Raw genomic sequence first — 15,040 nt, 5'->3', positions numbered from 1 at the left:
CCTCTCAGACTTCTTGTACCTCTGCCGTCAGTGTGGTTGGCAAGGGCCCTGGGCCTGGCCACCTTGAGCCCACCTGGAGACCACAGCCCTGCCACTGAGCGTGGCCTGTGTGCAGGACACCGTGGTAAGGACAGTACAGCATGTGTGAACTCACTTAAGCCTTTGAAAAGCCCCCTTCTCCTGCTCCTTTTATGGGCAGAGAAACTGAGGGGCACAGCCAGAGAGGGGAGAAGAGCACACACAGCCTAGCTCTCGCACCTGCTGGCATCCTAACTCTTGAACTACCTGGTCCACGTGCTGCTAGGCCAGCAGCAAGATGCGGCTTGGCCCAGGGGTCCCCCCCCAATGCCGGGCTCCAGCCCACTGTGGGCTGCCAGCCTGGCCAGGAAGCACCTGCTGGAGGCCCCTGCCTCGTCCCATTGCCCAGCGATAGCCAACGGGCATCTCCTCCAGATGCAGGGAAATTCCGAACAGTGCCAGCTGCGAGGGCCCAACTCCCCACCACGCACATGGAGAAACAAGCCTGGGGAGGTTGAGTGTCCTGGGCCTGTCCCAGATAGGGCTGAGCAGAGACTAGAGTCCAGGGAAGGTGGGTGGCCCTCCAGAGCAGGGCGGCACCCTGGCCCTACCCAGTGGGGCGACCAGAGCGGTTGGTCCTCCTGGGCCCCGAACAGTGGTGCTGGGGGGTTGTACAGCCTCTTCCTGGGGCTCGTCCATGCCCTTCCCTGCCTTTCCTCACCCTGTGATCTTTCTCCCTTCATGTCAGGGCCTGAGAGCCAAGATGCCATCAGGTGTGGCCTGGGAAGTGGGGCATAAGTGATGGGGAGGTGCATCTCCCACTGCTCCTCAGCATGATGGCCTGGAGCCACCAGCCTGGCCTCTAGTACCTTCCCCCACATGGTGGAGTGGTCCAGCCCTCAGCCAGGCCCTGGCTGGGAGCAGTCTTAGGCCCCTCCACTCCTCTGGGCGGGGTGCTCTTCCCTTCAGTCCTCCTGACCCCTCGGCTCCAAACAAGGCTTAGGCTTCAGCCTGACTCCTGACGAGGAGGCTGACACAGACTCACTGCCCCTTCAGCAGTAACAAGGGTGGAGAGCTGATGTTTGCTGAGCACTTACTATGTGCTAGGCACAGTCCTAAAAGTTTTACTTAGTGTTCACTCACTTAATCCTCCTGTTAACCTGTAGGAGGCAGCTATGATGCTCACCCTTCATTGTACAGATGTGCAAACTGAGGCCCGGAGAAGCTTCCTTACTTGCCGAACGTCATGTGGCCAATATTTGAAACCAGGCAGTAGGGCTCTGGAGACCCAGCTTTGGGCCATCACACCGCTGCCTAAAGAGCATTGAATTCAGTGTCGGCCCCAATTCCCATAGGCCCCTGTCATTGTGCAGATGGGGACACAAGCCTAGAAAGAGGCAGAGCCAGCTTCAGACTTGCCGTCCAGTGCTCCTTTCACTCCACTACCTACAGCTGGCTGCCGAGGGAGCATCCACAAGTGACTCTGTCCCCTAGGACTCTGATCCTGCCCCAGAGCCCTCCAGGGTTTCTGGAGATAGGGGTGACCCTGGCCAAGGCTCCCTCTGCTCCCCGTCAACCTCTGCCATCTTCCGCTCTAATCGGGCTTCCAGTCAGCAGTTAGAGAGGTCTCTCAGAACCTGGCCCAGAGAGGGGCCGCCTCCACCCGGTGTCACACAGCTCAGTTTTTGAATCCTTGGAGCCCAAATGGGGCAGGGATGTCCCAGGTGTAGCGTAGCACCCAGGACTGCATCCATGGTGTCAGCCTCGGGTAATGACACTCCGGGTCACCGACGGGGCCTCGTTTATCCCCTGTTTACCTGAACCCCTCCAACAAGCCGGACCCAGGACGGGGCCTTGGTCCCACATTCCGATGGGAGGCAGCTTTGCACCACTCAAGCGAGGGCAGCTACTCCAGAGCCTGCTTTCAGAGCGGGAAGCCTTCAGAGCCCGCGATCCCGCTCAGCGATTCCTGCTGGGGGACCACTTCTTGCCCGGTGTTCCCAAACTTGAGCAGAAACACTCATAGGGCTGGTTCACATACCAGTCGCTGGAGGCCTATCAGAGTTTTTGACTCAGTAGATCTCAGCGGGGCTGAGAATTTGCATTGTGACACCGGGTGATGCTAATGCTGTCGACCTAGGGGCCACACTTTGAGAACCACCCCCAACTAGTGCTGTCCCATCATCAGAGCCACATCGGTCACTTCAAATTCTCTAGTAGCCGTGCTAAAAATGTAACACGAAATCAGGGTGAAATTAATTTTAATAAGATATTTTCTTTAACCCAGCATATTTGAAAATTATCATTTTATCAGTTAATATACAAATATTAATGAGATTTTAAAACCATTTTTTATATCCAATCAGTGTAATCCAGTGTCTGTTCTACACACACAGAACATCTCAGCTTGGACTAGCCATGTTTCAAGTGGCTGGACTGGCACCTGTGGCCAGTGGCTACCACATTGAGGACCCTGGAGTCTAGACCTTTCCTGCGAAGGGCCAGGTGGTTGGCCACGTGCTTCCAGGCAGCTCCCTCTGCTGGCGGCTTGTAGTGCTGCCTGCCCAGGCGAAGGGTGCGGAGACCCACCCGAGCCTTGGGGTGCCCTCTCTCTCATCACTCCCCACCTGATCACAGGAGAGCTGGAGAATCAGATGAGGTGGCAGTGGGACAGCAGTAGACTTGGTACATGGGGAGGAGATACTGTTGACTCGCCCCAGTCAGCGACAGGGGTGTCCTGTGGGCAGAAATGCCAGTGGGGCCATGGTCACTTTGAGCTTGAGGTTACCGGTGTTGAGTGAGGCACCAGAGAATGTTAAGGCCCATTCCTCTCCTTCGCTCTAGTTGGACAGGCTCAGGCTCACCGAAGTACCCTGAGGCTTCCCCATGCCCGCCTCGTGGGAGACCCCAGCCTGTGCCCAGAGCAGTTTAGGATCTGGCCCTGTCCTCAAAAAAACAATGGTTGGGGGTCCTCCGTCCAGATTGCCCCCAGCTCCTGGAGCTTTCACAGCCCAGGAGGGGCTCCCTAACCTGCCCACCCCCACCCACCCTCTCTAAGCAGGGCCAGCCAGTGGCTGCTTCTTACCGCCACATGGGGGCAGGCACCACGGCAAGCCAATGCCTCTGAGCCCCAGACTAGTGGTGTCCAGCTCCCTGAGGTGGGTGGGCTGGGTGGGAAGGATGGATGCCCAGGTTGTGGGGGTCCAGGGACAGAAATTCTCTGGGTCCAGCTTTTGTTGTTGTTTTAAGATTTTATTTATTTATTCATGAGCAACACAGAGAGAGGCACAGACACAGGCAGAGGGAGAAGCAGGCTCCAAGCAGGGAGCCCCATGCGGGACCCCGGATCATGCCCTGAGCCAAAGGCAGACGCTCCGCCACTGAGCCACCCAGGCGTCCCTAGGTCCAGCTGCTAAAGCGTGGTGCTCCCCATCACCCTGCAGGGCACACAACCCTCACAGTCATGGCCCTGACGGGAGGACCGTCCCTGGCTGCCCCTGGGAAAGAGGTACACAGACCTCTGTTTCCCAGCCCCCCAAACTCTCTGGGACCAGCCCACGAATGGGGTAGTGGCATGTCCCCTTCTCAGGCACCCGGCGGCCTCAGTCTTTGGGCGCCTCCTTCCCAGCCCGTTGGAGCTTTACCGGTACCAGGAATGTGCACACTCGGCCCTTCCCATCCGCTGCTCCCACTCTGGGTGGCCTCCCCAGTGGAGGGGTGAGAACTGGAAGTGCAGAGCTGGGCTTGCTCTGTCACACCCGGGCGGGTGGGGAGAAGCGGGTTACATAAACGGAAGGCTCGGTTAGTACTTCACAGATACCCTATGGTCCCCGCGGGCACATGTGTCGCCTTCCCTCCAGGGCCACCTTGCGCACCCAGATTTGCACGGGCCCCACCTGCGGCTCCTTTGGACCTAGGCCAACGCCTCCGACCCGGCTGTTCCTGGGTCTGGGAGGTTCTGGAGGCGCCCAGACGCCGGGAGGGCAGACCCTGGTCCCGCTGAGCGCTCCTCATTTGCAGACACAACCTCCCTGCGTCCCCGGGGTCCTCGCCACCTGCCCCGTGGGCGCCGCGGGGACCGGCCAGGCAGGGGGCACGAGCTTTGGGGGTTGGGGGTTCCAGAGAGGGGCGTGGGAACAGTCGGAGGCTTGGAGGCTGGGATGGGGTTCCCGGGAAGGGGCCTAGCACCGGAGAGAACCGTTATTTGCAGGCGCCCGAGAGAGCGGAACCAGCCAGCAGGACCCAACACCGCCGCCGGGGCAGGAAGCGCGGAGGAATCGGGGTTGCCAAGGACAACGCGTTCTGGGCGGAACCGCCGTGGGAACGGAGCTGGAGGGCCCGGGGGCGGGGCCTAGGGAGGCGGGGCCTGGGAGGCGGGGAGAGGGCGGGGCCCGGGGGGGGTCTGAGCCAGAAGCGGCGTCGTGATTGGCGGAAATCCCGTGCTCTGGGCGGGGCCTGGGCTGGAGCGGGGCGGGGCCGGGGGCGGGCCCGGGGGCGGGGCCCGGGAGCGGGAGGCGGAGGCGGAGACGCGGTTGGCGGGGCCGGAGCGCCCTGGGCGGGGTCGGGCCGGCGGGGGCGGAGCCGAGCGGGAGTGGGCGGTGCTGGGTCGCGCCGGGCCTGGGGCCGAGGCGGCGCGCGGCGCTGACAGCTGAGTCGGCTCGCGGCCTCCCGCCCCCTCGGCGCCCGGCCCCGACCCTGGCCTGGCCTGCCCGGGAGCCATGAGCCCCGGGCTGCTGCTGCTGCTCGGCAGCGCCGTCCTGGTCGCCTTCGGCCTCTGCTGCACCTTCGTGCACCGCGCTCGCAGCCGCTACGAGCACATCCCCGGGCCGCCGCGGCCCAGGTGAGCGGGGGGTGGGGGCGGGGGCCTGGATGGGGCGCTCGAGAGGGGGCCGGGGGGCGCGTCCAAGCCGGCGTGGGGCCGGGGGTCCAGCCTCGCGGTTGCGCGTGGCCGCTGGGAGGCGGCGGCCGGGAGAGGGGCGCTAACTATTCTTAGTAACAAATTACTCACAGCCGCAGCAGCTGCTCGGCGCCCACCGCGCTCTGCTGGGCCCCACAAACGTGATGGCAGCGACAACCCTGTTAGGTAGGCGCTATTGTTACCCCATCGTTCAGACGAGGAGACTGAGGCGCGCAGAGGCAAAGTCACCTGCCCAAGGTCACACAGTTGGTAAGCCTAGATTTCAGCCCGGGGTCCGCCTTGGCTCTGAAGTGGGCGCTCTTAACTTTGGGACTTGGAACGGGGTCACTCCACCTGGATCGGGACACGCTTCCCTTTGGTCACATTCCCCTTTGTATGTCTGTCCTGGTATATATACCCTTTTTGTCTTCTCCTTAGCACTTCCATCCATCCTTGTCCCCTACCCCCACCTAGCTTTGCCTCCCCCACCCCCCAACCAGAAGCTTACCTTTCTGAAGCTTAAATCAAATGACCTTTCTGAAGCTTAAATCAAATGTGTCATTTCTCTGCTCCAAAAGCTTTCCATCACTTGAGAAGGAAATCTAAATTCTAGATTAAGTCCGTTCCGTGGCCAGCAAGGCCCCTGCTGAGTCCTCAGAACCCCACTCTGTACTGTTCTCATCACCCCCCTCCCTTGCTTGCTCACTGCAACCCCCCTCCTGCAGCTCCAGGGTCGTGCTCTTCCCCGTCCACCCTGTGTAAAGCCCACCTAGCCCGCAACTCCTTAAGGGGCCATCACCCCTGAAGTTACCTTGTGTTCACTTGTTGACTGTCTGTTCACTTGTTGACTGTGTCTGTCTCCCCCTTTAGAATGTGAGCCCCGGGAGGGCAGGGATGCTGTGTGTTCGCTCGTGTATCCCCAGCACCTGGCACATTGCAGACGCTCAATAAATATTTGTTGAATGAATGAATAAACAATGGTAGTAGACACGCTTTTTAAAACCTCAGGACATGAACCTTCTGGAAGGTGCCCACCTCCAGCACAAGCCAGATGACCTGGCATCGGAAGCCTGAATCCCTGTTGGGTGGTTTTGGGAAAGATCTCTGTGGCTGGTGATACAGGGAGGCGATTGTTCCCCCCTGCTGGCCCTCTGTCTTCCCAGGTGCCCTCGCCCACCTTGGGGTCTTCCTTTCCCCATGCTTAGCAGCTCTGTCTTCCATGCCACCTAGATGGTTCTTCCCCTCACCTTCCAGGCGAGGCTTCCATGCTAACTCCTCAGGGAGGTTCCCACCTGCTTCCGTGCCCGAATATATCATGTTCGTTTTGTGAACTCTATGTCATTGTAAGAGTTGGGTAATTATTTGTGCAACCTTTTGTTAAGTGTCTGTCTCTCCCATAGGCCTGTGTCTGTCTTGTTCACTGCTTTGTCCCTGACATCTGGCACAGCAGCGGCAGCAGCTGGTACAGGCATAGTAGATACTCGATAAACAGTGATTCAAAGTGGATGGTGGAAGTCGCCTACCAGTTCTGTTAGGTACACTGTCACCCTTCCAACTTTGCAAACCAGCCATCGACAGCTTGGGATTGAATGAGCTTTGTGCTTGTTCGGCTTGGTCTCACCGTGACTTGGTCTTCTCGTAAACCCAAGTGCTTCAAGCACCGCAGATCTGGTCTAAGTCTCTTTGTCTCAAGAAGGCAGAACCTTAAATCAAGCCCCTTTCTGCCCCTCGCCTTCATCATTTTTTTAAATTGCATTTTAAAAATGAAACTATGCCATAAAATTTACCCTCTTAAAGGGTCCAATGAGTACTTTTTAGTATAGTGACAGAGTATATCATTCTTAACCACTGGTTCCAGAACATTTTCATCCCCCAAACAAAACCCAGAACCCGTTAGTTGTCACACCTCACCTCCCCCCATCCCTCACCCCCCAGCCCTAGGCAACCACTAATCTGTTTTCTAGATTTGTCTGGATGTTACACATAAATGGAATCATACAATCTGTGGCCTTTTTGTGGCTGGCTTTTTTCACTCAGCATCATGGTTTCAAGGTTCATCCTTGTAGTAGTATGTGTCTGTATTTCTTCCCTCTTATGCCCGATTTCTCCCCCGAGTCCTACACTGCAGAAGCGACGTGTGACCTACAGGTGCATGTGGGTGGGTGGGAGAATGGGAGGAGGTTAATTATATAATACTAATTATATAATTAAACATAATTATAGTTGGGCTCTTTATTCTAAGGAGGTGAACTGAACGATGCATATGCAAAAAGATTTGGGATTAACAGTTGTTTGGTGGTCACATATAAACCTGTGCTAAATGAAAGTTCTGGAGCCTCTTTCTAGCTCATGCTTTGGTATCCAAAGCCTGGATCCTCAAACCGTGATTGGCAACACCATGGTTGGCAAGAAGTGTACATATCGGGTCTCTAGTAGTAACGTTTGCCCCTTGGTTGCTTCCAGGCTTTGCCAACTTTCAGGCAAGGATCCCTCTGCCTTACAAGGAGCAGCTGCTGTGCTCTCCCCACCCCCACCCATCTTCCTCCTTATCCAGCAGGTGTCACCAGTATGCCCTCTCCTCCAGGATACCCTCCTGGAGTTCCCCACACACAACATCCTACTGCAACCATCCATGTAGCGGTTGAAAACTCAGACCCCACCTTCGGGTCCCACACACACACTTGTGGTTTCTTCATTTCCCTGTCACTGCTCTCAGCTTCCTCATCAGCCCCACTCTCCTGGCAGCGTGGGATGAATGTAAACTTGACAACAGAAAAGCGTCTCTCTCTTCCAGTTTTTATTTATTGCAGAATAAGTTTTTCAAGTGCGACTCTTGGGTGGCACTGGTTCCCTACTCCCGTTCCCACTTGCCAAACTGCCCCAGGTGGGGCCCGTTCAACAAATGGCCCTTTGGCTCCTGGCGATGGTGGAGACCCCACCCCTTACTGGCTCTGTTGGGTGGCGCACCCAACCTTGGGTGCCCAGCTGAGCACTCACCACCCCTCCCACTGGCATGGGGCACAGTCATGGCCACTCACCCTCACTCCTGGAGGTGTCCCCCCCAGCCACTGTGTGGGCTCCCTTCATCCTTGGGGCTGGCCTCACAGTGGACCCTCCAGGTGACCTCTGCTTCTTTATGATCCAAGACTTTGCCCTCAGGAAACCTTGGATTGCCGCTGTGCCAACCACAGTGTTATGGGAAACTGCATGTGCCACGGACCCGGCAGGGCGGAGGATTCTCACCCGCCTCTGTCTCCTGGGGGGCAGCCCTGTCATTCTCAGCCTGCCAGCAGGGGCCTGCCTCTGTCGGCCCCCAGCCCCATCCCAGGTTCCACCCCCTGGGAATTCTGCATCCCTTACCTATTTCCAACACCTGGTCTTCCTGCCCTGCCTTTGGCTCCCCAGCGCCCCCTGCAGGGGCCGAAGGAAAGAGGTTTTAGTTTCCATCGGTGCCCGGCAGTGGGACCCCACACTCCTCTGTCCCCTTGGCCCTCTTGGGGTGTCACTCACCTTCTCCCCCAGGTGGCCGTGGGCCCCCGTGCTTACAGCAGAGGTTCCCAGACAGGCCTGGGACAGTGAGGAACGCCTAGATCCTGTTCTCACTCAGGTGGTCCCCAAAAGAACATTCTCCCCAAACGGGCAGCTGTAGGGAGTGACCCTGGATAGCAGATTGTTCTGGAAATACAGCCAGTCGTGTGGGACGTCCACGGCCCATCTTTCTGCAGGTGGAGCAGCGGAAGTTCAGGGCCGCTCACCCCCGTGGGCTTCAGCTGCCCGGCGGCCGCCCTGCACTTCCTTCCTCGTGCATTTGGCCGCCCACTCTTGAAGTGTTTCTTGCTTCTCTTCAGTTCCTGCCACCTCCCCCTCCATCCCCACTCCCAGCCTTTCTTCTTGCCTCCTACTTCCCTGAGTAAATGGAGCAGCCTGAGAGAACTTCCTTCCAGGGCTGTGCCGCCACCGCCAGCTACCCCCATCCCTGCCCGGGGCCCACGCGCCCTTCCCCCGGGGACCTCAGTGCTTCTGGCCACGGGGAGCCGTCCCCTCGGTTCAGCAACCCTGGCCCCAGCCAGGCCCCCCTCCTGTGCCATCAGTTTTCCTTGTCTCCTGCATCATTCTGATTTTTATATAACATGTTGTAAAACAAAAACAACAAAAAAAACACACACACAAAAAAATCCATCTCTTCCCTTCCCGTTCCCTCCAAATGCCACCCCCTGTCTCTGCACCCCCTCAGCACCCACCCCAAGCCTGTCTATCTTTGGGCCCCATCCTTCCTTCCCTCCCTTGGGCCTGCCACCCCCTGGGGCTCTGGCACCCACCTCTCCTCCCACCCTGCTTTGGCCGAGTGACCTCCCGGGAGCTGCGCCCAGGGTAGCGCTTCCGTCCTGCTCTTGCCCGGGCCCAGGGCAGCCTGGGGTAGTGCCAGCCCCTCCCCTGTCCCGCTCTCTCCGCAGGCTCCCCACTCCACACCCCTGGCTCTCCTTGGGCCTCCCCAGCAGCTCCTGCTCAGTCTCCCTGGCCGGTGGTCCCTTTGCTGCCTGACCGCCTGGCTCAGTCCTGGGGTCTCTTCTCTGTCTACACTCGCCCCCCTTGTGGTCTAATCCAGTTGCTGGGCTGTGAGTGCCGCCTCTCTGCAGAGGACTGTCCCATTCATGTCTCTATCCTGGCAGGTCAGAAAGCCAGTAGAGCAGGTTACCTCTGGGAGCAACAGAGGTGCAAACCCCCCCTCCCCAGGGAGCTCTGGGAGCTTACCCCACCCAGGTGGAGGCCGCAGGGTCATCGGTGGAGGCTGCTGGGGGGGAGGGGGGGTGGCAAGCTGGAACTTCAGGCCCCCGCTTCCTGCAGGCAGAGCCTCAGTGCTGGCCCTCAAAACCCCGCCTGCCCACAGGGACAAGGGCATGATGGGGCCTGCTGCCCCCCACCAGCTCCTTCTTAGGCCTCCTCGCCTTAGTAAGTGGCAGCCCCATCCATCCTTGTAACGCTCAGGCCAGGAGACTTGGCTCAGCCTGACAGTGCTCTCACACCCACACCCACAGCAAGTCCGCTTGGCCCCTCTGACAACACGCAATGGAAACCGGGTTCTCGCCTGCATGGGTCTGAGCCCTGTCCCCTCTCACGGCCCCTCACTGGTGTCCCTGCCTCCATTCCTGCCCCCACCCGCCCCATGTACTCTCAGCACAGCAGCCGTGAGATGAGCCCTTAGAAACCCGTCAGACCCTGTCTCTGCTCCGCTCAAAACCCTCCAGTGGCCCCCACTTCAAGGTCAAAGCAAAAGTTTCAACAACAGTGCACAAGGCTGTTGGTGATCTGCCCCCTACCTTGGGGACCCCATCCCGTGCCACATCACCCTCAAACACTCCTCTCCAGCCTCAACACCTTCTCCCTGTTCTTCAATCTTACCAAGCACACTCCTACCTCAGGACCTTGGCACCTGCTCTTCCCTTTGCCTGGAATGCTCTTCCCCTAGATACCTGGGCAGCCAAGTCCCTCACTTATTGCAGCTCAAATGTTACCTTCTTAGAGGGACATTTCCTGACCCACCTGCAGAAAATAACAACCCTCGTCCTATCTCCACCTCTGATTACCTAACCCCCTGATTTTTCTCCCATCGCTCTCCGACTTCATACTTACTTATTTGTTTATTTGCTCTCTATCTCCCTCCAGGAAAGGTGAGGTCTCTGACCCAGAAAACTCGCTCTAGATGGTGTAGTAAGTGAGCTTGTCTGGAATAAGTCACACGGGAGATAGGAAACACCTTAAAAATGTGCCACAAGGTGACACCAGACAGACTTGTTCACATTGTGGTGATCACACCAGACTTACACACCTGCACTGCAGACTGAGCATGACTAAACAATCCCTGGGTGAGAAGGACCTTGGGGTGACCCCGTCCTAGCCGTGCCATGGTGGGCTGATGACCACCTCTGTGGCTGCAGCTCCCCTGCCTATGGGACAAGTTAACAAACGACCTTCCTCCAGGTGGTGGGGGCGGCTCAGGTGGAAAGAGGGGTGGAATGGTGTCCAGCATGTAGTGAGTGTTCCGTGGATGTGTCAAGGTAATTGCACATACCATTGTTCACTTTGGATGTGCCAGCCCCCGGCCTCTGCACCAGGGAGATGGTTTCATCCTTCTCCATCTCCCCTCTATGGAAAGCTCTGGAGCTGGCCAGACCTGGGTTTGCATCCCGCCTGCATTCCAACCGCCAGGTGCCCCGGAGCCAGTGCCACAACTCCTCGGGCCTCAGTCCTCCCATCTGTGAAGTGGGCCTAATGACACCGACCTCCGGGAGTCCTATGGGGGGAGGGAGCACTCTTTAATGGTGATTTCTGGTGATCTTAACGTTTCCTGTTTCTTCTAGTTTCCTTCTAGGACACCTCCCCTACTTCTGGAAAAAGGATGAGGTTTGTGGCCGCGTGCTCCAAGATGTGTTTTTGGATTGGTGGGTACTGATTGTCATTTGTTGCCCTTACTCCAGCCCAGGGCCCTCATGCCTCACCCCCCCCGCCCCCCAGGTCAGCGTACACACTCCCCCCACCCCCCGGGACTCCCACCCCCAAAGTTCCTCCCCTGAGTGGAGAGGTAGGAGAGGCTGGTTCAGAAAGCAGCTGACTCTGCCTTTCACCAGCCGTGTGACCTGAGACCAGCCATGAGAAACTCTGAGCCTCAGTTTCTTCATCTGTAAGCTGGGCGGGGTATGTGACTCGGTCATAGTCAGTGTAGACAATGGTGCTTTACACTTGCCAAAGCATTTTCAAAGGCACGATATGGCTTGGTTCCCAGCAAAGGAAGAGTGTAGCAACCCTACTTCTATGGATGTGGGAACTGAGACCAGTGGGGGGTGTGACACAGCAGGGAGACCATGTCAAGCCCCTCCTGGGATGGGACACCCTGATCTTCCTGCTGGGTGGTGAGGATGATAGTCACCTCTCCCACAGCTGACAGCTTCCTTTGGGTCATTCTGGTTTCCAGGGCTAAGAAGTATGGCCCCGTTGTGCGGGTCAACGTCTTCCACAAAACCTCGGTCATCGTCACAAGCCCTGAGTCGGTCAAGGTAGGAAGCAGAGTGGATTCCATGGGGAGGGGCCTTCCCTTCCCTGGGTTGTGGGCACGAAACTTGACCCCAGGGACTGTGGGGAAATGTCCCAGAGGCACCAGAGTTTGGGCTGATTTCCCAAGGATCCAAAAACGAATGGCATCTTTCTCTCTGACCACCCACTGTTTGGGAGTTTTGCCCAGGGGGTGCACACACATTTAGCTAGCTAACCTCCCTCAGCCTTGGTTCTTTTATCTTCAGGGTGGGATCATAACCCCTCTGTCTCTGGGCTATGGTGAGAATTAAATAGCCATTGATTTATTTTTTTTAAATCTTTTTTTTTAATTTTTATTTATTTATGATAGTCACACACACAGAGAGAGAGAGAGAGGCAGAGACACAGGCAGAGGGAGAAGCAGGCTCCATGCACCGGGAGCCCAATGTGGGATTCGATCCTGGGTCTCCAGGATCGCGCCGTGGGCCAAAGGCAGGTGCCAAACCGCTGCGCCACCCAGGGATCCCTAGCCATTGATTTATTTAATAAATATTCATATACACAAATATTTATTTAATAAAGGGGCAAAAGACACTTAAACATGCACTTCTTTATGTATTTCATTATATTAACCCATTTAATCCTCACAGGGGTAGAGACTCTTATCAGCCCCTGTGTTAGAGACGAGGAAACAGACAGGGGGTACAGGGGGTGTATTGTGTACAGGATGGTGCCTGCCATGTAGGTGCTAAGAATGGCCATCAGCTCATTTACTTTGGAGTTGGCTAAACTGGGCTCAGGTCTGGTGGCTCTGCCATCACTCTGGATCTCTGTTTCCTCATCTGTAAGAGGGATGATGCCTCTCTGACAGGTGGTTGTAAGCGTGGAGGTGAAATAACTAGGTGTGTGAGCCACCTAGCCCATGCTTGGCACACAGCAATTGCCCAATAAATGGCAGTGCTTCATTTCTCACAGTGGGTACGCAGCAGATGTGCAGGGTGATTCTTGGCATGAGAGCGGGAGAATGCAACTTACGGTCCAGATCAGGAGAAAAGCTGAACGACCATGGTGTCTCTAACAGGATGCTAAAAATCATTTTAAAAAGTTTAATTTCAAATATGGACACAGTTTAAGATTTTTCAAGCATGCTACCAAAAACCATATACAAAGAACTTCATGACGCTCAATGAGAAAAGTTGAACCATATATGTTAATATGATGAGTTGCATTGGTTAATATTCAAGCGTTAAACCAACCTTGCATTCCCGGTCATGATAAAATTTGCTCATCTTCTGCTAAGAATTTTTGTTTCTATATTTATTATTTTCTTATAATTCCTTTGTCTGGTTTGTGGATCAATAGACCTTGTAAGAGGAGTTGGGAAATGTCCCCCTTTCTCTGTTTTCTGAAAGAGTTGGCATGACGTGATGTCATTTCTTCCTTGAATGTTTGATAGGACTCACTGGTGGAGCCATCTGAGCCTTCCTTCTCTGAAGGAAGCACCTTTTGTTTTGTTTTAATTAAGTGATTTATGGCCATTCCAATTTTCTGTTTTTCTTGGGTTTGGTAATTTGTGTCTTTCAAGGCATTTGTCCATTTCATCCAAGTGTTAAAATTATTGGTATAAAGTTGTCCATAATATTTATTGATTAACTTTTTCATGTCTACTGGCTCTGTGGTGCTATATCCTCTCTCATTCCTGCAGACAGTAATTTGGGTTTTCTCTTATTTTCTTAATCAGGCTTAAAGGTTTATCAATTTTATTTATCTCTTCAAAGAACCTGTCTTTGGTTTTATTGGATTTCTCCATTGTTTGTCCATTTTCTGTTTTATTGATTTCTGCTCTTTAGTATTTCCTTTCTGCTCTTTATTTCCTTTCCCTCCTTTATGATTTCTTTTCCTCCCTTCTGCTCTTCATTATTTCCGCTTTGAGTTTAATTTGTTCTTGTTCAATTTTTTTAAGGTGGGAGTTTAGAAACTTGATTTTAGACCTTGTTTCTTTTCTAATATAAGCACTCACAGCCGAACATCTCATAAGTACTACATTAGCAATATATTTCAATATATTGTACTTTTATTTTCATTTGGTTCAAAACAGTTTCTTTTTCTTTTTTTGAAGACTTTATTTCAGAGTGAAAGAGCATAGGAGCAGGGGGAGGGGTGGAGGGAGAAGCAGACTCCCACTGAGAAAGGAGCCCAATGTAGGGTTCAATCCCAGGACTCCGGAATCATGACTTGTGCTGAAGGCAGATGCTTAACCAGTTGAGCCACCCAGATGCCCCTCAAAACAGTTTCTAACTTCCCTTGTGATTTCTTCTTTGATTCATGGATTATCTAGATGTGTGTTATTCAATTTCTAAATATTATAGTATTTCCAAATACCTTTTGTTATTGATTTCTAGTTTAATTTTTTTTAAAACCTCATTAGTTTTTTAAAAATATTTTATTTATTTATTGAGAGAGAGAGAGAGAGAGAGGCAGAGACACAGGCAGAGGGAGAAGCAGGTTCCATGCAGGGAGCCTGACGTGGGCCTCGATCCCGGGTCTCCAGGATCACACCCCAGGCTGCAGGCGACGGTAAACCGCTGCGCCACCAGGGCTGCCCGATTTCTAGTTTAATTCTATGAGTTCAGAGAAAATACTCTTCATGATTCCATTCACCCAAATGAATTGAAGCTTGTTTTATGACCTCGTATATGGTCCATCTTGGTGAATGTTTATGAGCACGTAAAGATTTTTAAAATTTATTTATTCATGAGATACACAGAGAGAGAGGCAGAGACACAGACAGAGGGAGAAGCAGGCTCCCTATGGGGAGCCCGATGTAGGACAGGATCCCAGGGCTCCAGGATAATGCCCTGAGCCAAGACAGATGCTTAACCCCTGAGCCACATAGGCATCTCTGTTTATGAGCACTTAAAAATAATGTATATTCTATGATTGTTGAATAGAATGTTTTAGAAATATCAGTTACGAGAAGTCGGTTGATAGTATTAACCAAATCTTCTAAATCTTCACTAATTTTCTGTAGTTGTTTTAACAATTACTTGGAGAGGAATGTTGAACTCTCTGACCAGAATCATGAGTTTTTCTATT

General features: G+C 54.4%; 1 protein-coding gene across 1 annotated transcript in view; it reads left to right on the top strand.

Moving 5' to 3' along the window:
- Nucleotides 1-4,638: 4,638 nt before the first annotated feature.
- Nucleotides 4,639-15,040, top strand: part of LOC129496138 (cholesterol 24-hydroxylase) — a 28,977-nt gene continuing 18,575 nt past the window's right edge. The window contains exons 1-3 of the mRNA XM_055304141.1: nucleotides 4,639-4,858; nucleotides 11,275-11,355; nucleotides 11,886-11,967. Of these exons, the coding sequence (XP_055160116.1) occupies nucleotides 4,737-4,858; nucleotides 11,275-11,355; nucleotides 11,886-11,967 (285 nt within the window). The 5' untranslated portion in view covers nucleotides 4,639-4,736. The remainder of the gene's footprint in view (nucleotides 4,859-11,274; nucleotides 11,356-11,885; nucleotides 11,968-15,040) is intronic.

Source organism: Nyctereutes procyonoides, unplaced genomic scaffold (assembly GCF_905146905.1).
Source record: "Nyctereutes procyonoides isolate TBG_1078 unplaced genomic scaffold, NYPRO_anot_genome, whole genome shotgun sequence".
In the NCBI taxonomy this organism is placed as follows: domain Eukaryota; kingdom Metazoa; phylum Chordata; class Mammalia; order Carnivora; family Canidae; genus Nyctereutes; species Nyctereutes procyonoides.
This window is presented reverse-complemented; position numbering and strand designations above follow the sequence as displayed.